Source organism: Schizosaccharomyces cryophilus (genome assembly GCF_000004155.1).
Source record: "Schizosaccharomyces cryophilus OY26 unplaced genomic scaffold supercont4.11, whole genome shotgun sequence".
Classification (NCBI taxonomy): domain Eukaryota; kingdom Fungi; phylum Ascomycota; class Schizosaccharomycetes; order Schizosaccharomycetales; family Schizosaccharomycetaceae; genus Schizosaccharomyces; species Schizosaccharomyces cryophilus.
The window spans coordinates 12,847-24,442 of record NW_013185634.1 but is presented as its reverse complement, the minus strand read 5'-3'; the positions used below and the strand labels follow the sequence as shown (position 1 = coordinate 24,442).

Below are 11,596 nucleotides of genomic sequence, written 5' to 3'. Positions count from 1 at the left end.
AGTTTTATATTTTGTAATGTCCTATTTGTACTGTAATAATATATCATATTGAACTGCTTTCGTTCTAATGTCTACCTTTTCTGTTCACGTCTTCCGAGTTGTCTCTGTCAATCAACTGAACTCAACCCAGCCGAGCCCAGTCCAACCAATAAAATGAAATGAAACGAAACGAGACGCCTTGCTCTTTATGTATTCTAACCTTTTTTTGTTGTTTTTAGTGGTTGATATATCTCATGTATCTGATGTTTGTTAACCCATGTGATAAGTGCTCACAGTTTTTTGTTGAACGTTATCTTGGGTTATCGTGGTAGATGTCCTATGTATTAAGAAAACGAATATGAACGTATTGTTTAACGACCCAATCACCTACCAATGAAAACGACCAATCTAAAAATTTCCATAACACTGAGAAATAACGGGTTGGCCGAAAGCCGCATTGTAGCTTCTTAGTAGCTTCACATATGACGAACAAATACTTTTGCGAGATATGTGCAAAAGCTTTCGCGATCAAAAAACATTGTATCGATCTACAGATCAATGTTCAAACTGGTGCAAGCGTAAGTGAATGTTTGAAAACACATCTCCGCAACAATTCAATAGTTATACAAATTTATAGAGAATACTACAAAGAATAGACATCACTGTTCATTCAGCGAGATCGAGTTTTTTTTTTATTTCATTTCATTTCTATATGTTTCATTTTTTTATACTTCATTGCAGTTTATTGTTGATTATCTTGTTTCTATCTGCTTTGCTACCTGTTTTCAAATCAAACTTGTTAAATTGCTTATGTAAAAATTGTTGTATCATATCAGCAACGAGAAAATATTATTTCCTAAGCTTACATTGAGTCTCACCCATAGTCCACCGTTGAGAATTCAAGTCTTTTGTTTTTTTTTGCAAAATATGAATGTTTCCTCGACTTTTTTTTATAAATTGTTTATAAATAGACTTAAATTTTTATTTAAACCAATAATTTTTACAAGTATATCTCAGTGTCATAAAAATCACCTTGCAACAATAGTGCAAACGTTTCCTAGCAAGTACTTTTGATTATCTACAGTTTCATAATTCTCTTTACGATTTTTCTCTATTTTCTACTTATTTCTAATTATTTTGTTTTACTTTACCGCTTTCCATAGTTTTATATTGTTTTACTTGAATTTAATTTTTTTTTGTTTTTTTTTGTTTTTATTTTAAAGTGTTTGTTTATTTATTATGACAATTCTAACGAAACAATTCGAATTCCTTAAACATTAGTAACGAGTAGTGCGGTGTAATCTACTACCCAAATTAAAGCACATTCGTTCGACAGCGTTTTTTACAAATATAGTGCAGCGGCTAAAACCGTTTTACCAAAACGGCTGTGCTTCGTAATAATATAGTAACATACTCTGCGGTTGCGCCCACTAAACTAAAATAGCAAATTTGTTCAACGACGGGCTTACAACCATAACGAAAAGCACAGTAGTATGAAAGTCGTAATACAAAACTACGTTACAATCCGTTCAAATAAATTATGACGCCCAAGTGTTGCTCCTTCTTTCTAATTACTGAGTAACAACGTGTAGCGTGGTATCCCTCTTGTAATATTATAAACAATGCCTTGCCATATATAACACTATAGAAGAAGTCATCACTCAAAGTCATTTCCGTTCAAACAACTGACTGCTCTCTCGATCAACCAAACAAGTTGAAAGCTGAATAAGTCGACGAAAACTCGACTAAATCGAATGAAAAAAGCATCAGTTTACTTGTATTCTTTTCTATTTTTATATAAATTAATAAAAGTTTTCCTACGAGATTAAGGCAAGAAACGCCTTTAAAAACAGTTTAATTTAATATATTTATAATAAAAGAAAACAATAAAACCAATTTTTCATCAACTGTTTTGTTACTACTTTGTTCTATCGTTTTCAACATTGTTTACTACTTAGTACTTAGTACTTTGTACTTACTACTTACTACTATGACTTAGACTTAGACTTAGACTTAGACTTAGACTTAGACTTAGACTTAGACTTAGACTTAGACTTAGACTTAGACTTGTAACTGTCAACAGCGCACATGAAAAATTTAAACTTGAATAACTCGATACAAACACAAACAAGAAAGCGTAGACAAACTATATAAATATATATCTATACTCATAGTCATATTCATACTCATTTTAAACTACTCTTTCGCCTATTGTCTATTCAAACATAATCATAAACTTTTCATTTATTATTATTTCTTTGCTATTCTTTTCTTTCAACGAAAATCTTTTCAAAGAACCAAGATATATAATACATATTTATATAAATAGACGATCCGTTTGAAAATAAATTGAATTATCTGCAAAAGTTTCAAGAGTTTAAAATTTCAAGACATTTGAAATCACACAAAGTTCAAGTTCTAGTTCAAGTTCAAGTTCGAAAGCACGTTTGATAAACCGTACCAAACGTTTTGATGCTGTTTTATCCATTTACAATCAGTTAATGTCTGTCTTTAGAATGTGCATTGTTCTTTCTGTTTCACCAGACAAACAACCACCAACTCTTCAGTTTTAACGTCGTCTTGCTGAACCGTAGCAAAACAACAGACACGTTTTAAACGTCCATCTATCCTTTCATCATCTATATCGCTCTCGCAAACACACACACACAACACATGCACACAGGTGTAGAGATACACCTACTCTTGTTTTTTCTTTCTTGTGCCATCGCCGTCCCCGGGACACAGAGGCAACGACCCTTGAAGAATCATTATATTCTTCTTCTTCTTCTTCTTCTTCTCTTTTCTCCTTTTCCATTCTCCAATTCTTTTGGTTAGTTGGTTACTTCGTTAGCTAGTTAAAAGAGACGCATAAGATCACTCAAAATATATCTAATCACAAGAACAAATCCAGAGTTTCTCGTGCTAGAATTACAGACAAACTCATAAAAAGTTTTGTCACGAGTATCCCCATCGAAAAACTCATTTGCGATTAAATTCTTGTACCGCGAACTGTTCCAAGCCAAATAAGTAACCGGTATCAACCGTCTCCTCGCCCAAGAACAACATTGTGGGCTGTAGCCCATATCAGCAACATCATGTTCAAACTTTGTTAATCCACACCAAAGACAAAGTCCCCGAAACGTAACGTCCATTGTACACTTGTCTTTGTAGTGATTCGATTTCCGGCACTTAAAACAGGTACCCAAGTCGATGGGGCACTTGCCGTTCTCATGAACTACGAAATTTGAATTGCGGTCCATAATAAGACAAAACAAACATACGTCTTTACATTCGTTGAAGAATCGTTCAACTGACGTTGACTTGTCAAGTGTCTTTGCCCATTGTCCTTTGATGCCTTCAACACGGTTCCCGTATTCCAACATTCTACTATGCTGCAATTGTTGTTGCTGCTGTTGCTGTTGCAATTGTTGTTGCTTTTGTTTCTGTTTCTGTTGTAGCTGTTGTTGTTGATACTCATCATCATCATCATCATCATCATTCCTTCTAATCACAGTGCTTCTAACGGGGCTAACGGGTGAATCATAATCATATGCAGCCATACGGTTCTTAAACGACAAATATGGTGAATGTGTATCGTAAACACTGGCTTTACGTAAACCACCTTTCTCAAGTTCTTCATCGGTGGCTAGTCTACCTGAAACGTGATAACTTTTCTTCAACGTCGGCGAAATAGTAATAGGGGAAGACGAGCTGTTCGGTGTCACCAGTGTTGTCCCAGATAGATCACCACCCAATAGTGGAGTACTACTAGTAGAAGTACCGCTTTTTAAAGAATCCTCCGCTGTTCTACCGTGGCGGCCTTTGGTCTTTGAGCCCCTAAAACAAAAATCATTAGAAAGTCCCGAAATGAGATTCGTAGAAGAAGCAGAAGAAGAAGAAGAAAGCTTCGGGGTTACCACATCCTCCATCTCTTCTAAAGAACGAGAAGAATTATAGTAGCGTCCATCTCCTGTTGATTTTGGCGTCGACGTCTTCAACCAAGCGCAATTTGAAACCCGACTGTTTTCATCTGTATACGAGACAGCGGCCGCAACTTTACCATCATCATCATCATCATCAGCCACATTTGTTCCTTTCCCATGAATGCCTGAAATAGCTGGCTCACTAAGAAACCCTTCTGAGCAACGAGAACAGTAAACACAATTCCCAAACGCAGGGCAGCAAACACACTCGCTATCCATCTCACTTCCCAGAAACGATCGAACACACAACGTATCATCTTTTAAAAAATTCTTCATCGTATCCTCGACATGCTCAGACCACATAGAATCGTGATATTCATAAAAGAGAGCCGCGATAGCATACTTACCATCTCTTCCCGCTCGTCCAGTCTCCTGAGCGTACTCTATACAAGACGTCGGCGATCCATAATGAACTACCAGACGAACTCCACCATAGTTGATTCCAACTCCAAACGCCTTTGTAGCCACCATGATTCTAGTCTTACCATTCGGGTTTCGAAACTTTTCAAAAGAGTTCCTTCGTTCCTCTTCCTCTAAATCTCCTGTGTAAATTGTAACGCCTGTGCGACGGAAAATGTCTGACCGTTGAATCTTTCGTTGCAGGTAATCCACAGTACTCTTCTTTTGGCAAAAAATAATGACACGACCATCACCTTCGTAAACATCAGCTCTTTTCATCAGAGTGTGCAAGTCCTGCAAAAACTCATTTGCCACTAACGGACGTAAAAAGTAGAAAATATTCTCTCGCGCTGTCGACACATCTCTTAAAACATTAAACGTGGCACAAAAAGTTTGCCTGGCACATGACTCCAATTTTCGTGGAAACGTTCCGCTTAAGAGATGAATCGGTGCAAACAAACCCGACAATCTCGACGCCTTTAGCAAAGTACACCTCCAAGTCGTATCCGTCAACAGACTATGTGCTTCATCCACCACCACGCGAGCTAAGCGCCCAGCAACCCCAAGACTTTCAAAAAATGCTAGCCCTGAATTCGATAACGCCGACTCGTACGTAAGAATAAAGAGGTCTGGAAGTTTTAAAGACGGAGTGACCTGTTGGTTTCGGTATTGTGTCCAGCTACTACAACATACAAGTTGTCCTGCTCGATTCACTCTTTGCATCAAATCTTCCCTTAAAGACATAACAGGCACTAGAACAAGCGTGGTCATGCCTGGTCGAACTTTTTTATCAACCAACGCTGGTAATAAAAACGAAAATGACTTACCCGATGCAGTCGGAAGTACAGTAATCAAATTTACCCGACCTTGTATGGAAAATAAGACTGATTGAAACTGTTTCATAGATCGAAACTTTGCACCCACTCCACAAAATTGCGACAATGCCCAACAACAAAGTTGTACAAGTAATTGCGAAGGGTAAGCGCAACCAATATTGTAATCTGTCCACAGCTTTTCAGTCGTTTTCGGAATACTAGTAGCCACAAGATTTGTAGACTTTGTAACACGTCCTGCTGCAGCTGGAGCTGGAACTGCAGCTGCAGCTCCAAATCCACGTTTACGTTTATATCCACTAGAGGCAACATCATTATCATAATCATCATCTTCTTCTCCTTTTTCTCCTTCGTCTCCTTCGTCTCCTTCGTCTTCTTCGTCTTCTTCAACTTGAAGTCTTGCTTTCGTCGTTGTCGTCGATGATGGCAAACACTTTGCTTGTAATCCCAATTTGTTTTCCAATTTGGCAAATTCTCCACTATATACATAATACATTCGTTCCTCAAGTTGGTCAATCCTTTTGATAATAGGGTTACCCGGCTCCACCAGCAGTCCATGAGTGGAATTCTCTTTGATTTGTAATAACTCTTGCCATTTAAAACTTGCTCGAAAAAAGTTGGCGAAATAGTCTGCGGGCAAGTAATGCAAATTATCCATCGTACGTCCATAGATAAGAAGCGCCGTGCTCCGAGTATGTCCAGCCTGTAGATCGAAATACGAATTTCTGCTCAAGTCGTTCTCCTCCAAGTTTTTTTCTTTAAAGTAATGAGCAATATGTCGATAATTTCGGAAACCTAAAGCTTTTCGAATGCAATCATGTGTTACTTTCGGAAATATTCGATACGGCATATTACTTTCCAAGCGTTTCCCACCATTCACAACAAACATCGCATTCGTATACACGGAAGCTGCTTTCCTGTCCCCCGTCATCATATAACTCAAGAAAGCCTGAAAAGGTCGTACTAGAGCATAGTATCGAAGTGCCAAATTAGACAGAGCCTCAGGCAGAAATCGAGGAATCGGCTTTTCTGCAAACTTCATGTTTCGTGTCTTATCATACCGGCTATAAATCATTAATCTTCCAAACATCAAATATAGCTCTCGCGACTTGTGCTTTGAATTCTTCAACGTCCAGTATACCATCTCTTGAGCTCTCGCTGGCTGCCCTGCAGAGATATAGACCAAACAAAACAACAACTCATTCAATTTCGTCGCCTTCATTTCATAATTCACAACAGCAGCTTTTGACCACCGTAAATCCTTCAAGAAAACCTCATCAAAATCTGCCAATGATGACAAGTGTGGCTTTGGCTTTGGCTTCGTCGAATCTTCTTCATTGTTGTCGTCGTCATCGTCGTCGTCTTCGTCTTCGTCTTCGTCTTCTTCTTCTTCTTGGCTTGTTTCATCTGTAGCATTAACTTTGTTCACTTCCAATTTTGTCTTCTTTGCCTTCTTGGTCTTCGTCTTGGTCTTGGTCTTCGTTTTCGTTTTCGTCTTCAACAATTCTGCAATAAAATTGTACAAATCATCCCTGGATACGGCTGGTAAAAATCGATGTCGAAGTTCATCATTCTTAAATACAGTTCGCAACAACACAGTTTTGCTCATTCGAATATCCATTGACTCTTTAAAAAATGAATACCCAAGCCTGCTGTTGTTGATATCATCACCTATCGATTGTATCAGAGAACTTGGCAAAAGCTTTTCCACATCCACACCAAAACACAGCTCTTCAAAAGCCAACTGGAGTTTTGCAAACATAGTCTCATACAGTTCATGCAGATCGTTTATGTCAAAGACAACCATATTGTTTATATGGCTTCCAATATAAGGGTACTTGGAATTGTTGGAGGGTTGAAACAACACCGTGGTTGGGCTCAAACCTTGCAAAACATTCGCATATCCTTCTGTTCTGGTCACATCACGAACAACTTTCTGCGTTTCGTATAAAACATCGTATAAATTCCTTTTTCCCAGTGAAATAAAGCGAAAAACATGGGTATATGCAAAAGAACCCGCCATATGAAACTCTGGTATCGACGATAAAGTGATTCGTCCTTCATCGACCAGCCGTTGCAATTCACACACAGCAACCAAACGACACGTATAAATAAGTGGGGCAAAGAACGACGAGATCTCAAACGCATACTTGGAGGTCCCGTCACCACGCAAAGACAAGCATGCCAAGAACTTGACTATTTCCGTGTTTCGAACATTCTGGGAAAATTCATACTGCTGCAGAAAAGCTAGCTTTAATGCTTCATGTAATTCAGAGTATGCAGCATCCTTTTGAAAGTAAAAACCCTTTCTATCTTGCTTTTCGCTTTTCTTTTCTTCATCGTAAACATTGTCGCCGTCGTCGTCAGCAGTACCAGCAGCAGCACTTTCATTCTCATCCTCATTTTCATTCTGCTGACGCTTTTCCTCCTCTTGCTCTCTCTTCATCTGCAAAGCACATTCACGTTCACGTTCAGCTTCCTCAGTTTCATCCAATATTTGCTCTCGCAGAGCTTCTTTGTCCATACAAACGTCGCCGCCATCTCCATCAAGGTCATCCTCAACATAATAACTATTACCATTAGCGACATCAGCAATAGCAATAGCTGCACTAGCTTCTGCTTCTGCTTCTGTTTCTTGGGTTTCTGCTTCTCCGCGTTCAACTTGAGCATTGTCGTCGTTTTCCACTTGCTGCTCCTTTTTCCTTTTTCCGGCTTTGACTTCAGCAACAATGCTACACATCCTTTCCAAATGTCCGCGAATGGTCTCACTTCCAGGTCGTCGCAATAAAAACACCAAATATTGGGCTACTCTTTGCGAATATCTAATGACTGTACCCTTTTGTTCTAATTTACTTAATCCACGCTCTTGAGCACTATAGTTTCCACCTTCCGTAAACATCTTTTTCGTGCCAGTCATCATCCAATCCAAGTATTGAAATCCCCGGTAGTAATAACGAATCAATTCTTCTAGAATAGTTTCCGAGTTTAGCGTTCCATCCACGTATTGAAAACGGATCAATTGTTTCCAGTCATTGCCCAGTGACTTGACAATCGCTCCCCATCCAAGTTGTTGGTTAATTAGACTTTTTTCGCGTGCATTCACCGTATCCTCGACGTCGTCATTTTCATTGTAATAATCTTCGTTGTAATTTTCATTATCATTTCCTCCATCCTTGAGGCCGTCATCACCGTTGTCATTAGCGTTAGCGTTAGAATCACGGTTCATGTATTTCTCAAACCATAAATCTATCATCCAATCCATGGTATTCTGTCCATCTTCCCCCACCACAGGAGCAAAATCCACCTTGAAAAACTGATGTCTCTGAACGCTTTTGTTCTTTACCGATTGCAGCGATACGCGTCGTGTACAATCTTTCATACTCAATGTTTTTCCATGATGTCGTCGTATATGATGATAAAACGTATCAAGATTTCCATGTACATAGCCTCCTCCATTGTCATAACAAATTACACACTCGTATCCATTCAATAGAACTGGTAATCCTGCTATGTGCGGATATAAATCACATTGGGAAGAGCGGCAGTTGGAAACTATTGACGGACTCAACAGCTTCCAATCATTCAGCTCTCTACACAGATCATCAGCGCGTTCAATGTGAAGTTTGTGAAATCTTTGCATATGTCGCTTCAAATACTCCATATCCAAAAGGCACCCACATTCCACGCAAGATAAAGCTCGTATCGACAAAATTTGCAAACCATAGGTAGCTAACTTTTGGTTTATATGGTAAAAAGGTGATTGTTTGGAGCAGGAACGATCGTCTTGGGTAACTTGCCAAATATTTTTTTCTCCAATACCAATACCGCCGACATTAGTACCGTTGTCATCATCACTTTCAACATCAATCCTCGCAACAGAAGATGCAGTTTTTCTTGCAGATGGCTCAAGGTGATTAGAAGTATGAGTATGAGTATGAGTAGCAGTACCAGTAGAATTAAAATTGAAGATTAGTTTAGAAAGATTCTGAAGAGGTAAAGTATTCTCATTGTTCATTTTCTTGGAGGTTTTCGTTGGCGTCGAGTTCATAATCGCATTCGTGTTGACATTATAAGCTTGGGAATCCACTTTGGTTTTCTTTGACCTTGTTCCATAGTGTTCATCGTCATCTTCATCATCATCATCATCATCATCATCATCCTCATCCTCATCGTTAACAACAACAACAGCAGATCTTAATTCGTCACCCTCAGCTTCTTCTTCATCATCTTCATCATCGTTCACCACCTCCATATGATTCATATGATCCATATAAGAACAGTTGGTACTTTGGGTGGTTTTCGTCGATTCCTTTGGTTTTTCTTCTAGCTGTTCACCAAACCAAAGACACCGTCTCACATGCTGCATAACTTTTTGGGGAAACCTATATCGTTTTTTGCAATTACAAACAAAGTATCCATCTTCATTTCGAATCATCTTTACAACATTATCAGACTTACCATTTATACATGATGACAATGCAACATTGACGACATTTTGATGAGACTTTCGATGGTGATATTCCAGAGCACTCGTGGTAGAAAAAACTTGACAGCAAAATTTGCAAGAAAGCATCGTTATTTTTACTTTTCTTTTCCAAAGAAAGTTAAGTGCTCACTAACTAACTAAGTTTTAAAACTTTTTTTTAGTATAGCTAGCTAGTTAGCTAGTGTTAGTTAGTAGTGATTGTATAATTATCAAAAACAACAAAAGACGCTTGCAATCAGAAAAAGCCATTTCTTGAAACAAGCTATATATATATATATATATATATATATATATTATGGAACCATATTTTCTCTTTGTATTCTTTTTCGACAAAGAATCACTGATATTTATACAATTGAAACAATTGAAACAATTGAACAAAAGAAATAAAGAAAACGCAGTCCAAACAGAGCCCCTTGAAAATTTCACCCTATCGGTAAAAACTATCACATTATCTAGTGATGTAGATAAGATAATTACTTTTCCGCATTTTTATCAGAAAAATCACTCCTGACTCAGTGGTCATATGATTTTTAATTTTTTCTATAAAGTTCTATTTGAGGGAGTCAAGAGTTCGAATCCTACCTTTGCACCTATTTATTGTTTATGGGTATTCTACTACCACTTAATTTTAAGCATTACCCTTACTACATCCAAACACAAAGTTTTTCGCTAATAACTCACGATTGAGCGCACCAAATCGCTTCAGAACAACTTTAAAAAAATTGTATTTTCTTTTTACATTGAATAAAATAATAAAAAAATTATCTCATCAACAAGCCTTGAAACTTGTTGTAAAAAATATTTCAATAATTAAAACTTTATAATAAAAATGAAATAAAACCAAAAAAAATTTCGGTAGAACCACTTGGTAGTATACCACTTTGTCAAACCCACGTAGCGTATACCAAGTTTCGTTCAACAACGGGTTTACTACTATAGCGACAAGCACAGTAGTTTGAAAAGAGGTAATACAAAATTACGACACAATCCACTCACATAAACAATGACGCTCAAGAGTTGCTCCTTCTTTTAAATTACTGAACCATACCGTAAAGCAAGGTATGCTCTTGTAGTATTTCGTTCAACCGTAACGAAAAGAACAATAGTTTGAAAGTGGCAATTACAACATTACGTTATAATCCACTCGAATAAACTATGACACTCAAGTGTTGCTCCTTCTTTTTAATTACTGAATCAGAACGTGTAGTGTGGTATCCCTCTTGTAATATTATAAACAATGTCTTGCCATATATAACACTATAGCAAACTTTATTATCCACCACCATGAGTACTACCACTTCTTTTTAAGCATTATCCTTACCGGTTCTAAACACAAACTTTTTTGCTTATAACTCATGATTGAGCGCACCAAATCGCTTCAGAACAACATTAATAAAATTGTATTTTCTTTTTACATTGAATAAAATAATAAAAATATTATCTCATCAACAACCCTCGAAACTTGCTCTAAAAAATATTTTAATAATTAACAAATTATAATAAAAATTAAATAAAAGAAAAAAAAAAAATTCGGTAGAACCACTTGGTAGCATACCACTTTGTCAAACCCGTGTATACGTATACCAATTCTGTATGCGTATACAGTTTTTCGTATTCGTATTTCGTCGTATACCATCTCCCGTATACCACTTCGTATACCTTATCTCACGTATACCATACCACTTCGTATTCGTATACCATCTCCGTATACCACTCCGTATTCGTATACCATTCACTTCGTATGCGTATGCGTATACCAACTTCGTATCCGTATACCAGAAACTACTACCACCAATTTTTAGGCATTACCCTTACTACTCACAACAAGTGCCAACTTTTTGATGTAAACACAAAGTTTTTCGGTAATAACTCATGATTGAGTGCACCAAATCGCTTCAAAACAACTTTAATAG

At 37.5% G+C, this 11,596-nt stretch overlaps 3 protein-coding genes across 3 annotated transcripts; 2 read left to right on the top strand and 1 right to left on the bottom strand.

The window, feature by feature from the left end:
• Nucleotides 1–2,217: 2,217 nt before the first annotated feature.
• On the bottom strand, nt 2,218–9,965 carry SPOG_04989 (uncharacterized protein). The gene has a single exon (XM_013170566.1). It carries the CDS (start codon nt 9,765–9,767, stop codon nt 2,835–2,837), a length of 6,933 nt encoding a protein of 2,310 aa, XP_013026020.1. The 5' UTR covers nt 9,768–9,965; the 3' UTR covers nt 2,218–2,834.
• A 46-nt stretch (nt 9,966–10,011) lies between these two features.
• Nucleotides 10,012–10,456, top strand: SPOG_05779 (uncharacterized protein). The gene has a single exon (XM_013170565.1). It carries the CDS (start codon nt 10,207–10,209, stop codon nt 10,354–10,356), a length of 150 nt encoding a protein of 49 aa, XP_013026019.1. The 5' UTR covers nt 10,012–10,206; the 3' UTR covers nt 10,357–10,456.
• An 820-nt stretch (nt 10,457–11,276) lies between these two features.
• On the top strand, nt 11,277–11,525 carry SPOG_04988 (uncharacterized protein; the record flags this gene model as incomplete). The annotated part of the gene is made up of 1 exon (XM_013170564.1): nt 11,277–11,525. The coding sequence occupies one exon, from the start codon at nt 11,277–11,279 to the stop codon at nt 11,523–11,525; it is 249 nt and encodes an 82-aa protein (XP_013026018.1).
• Nucleotides 11,526–11,596: the final 71 nt, after the last annotated feature.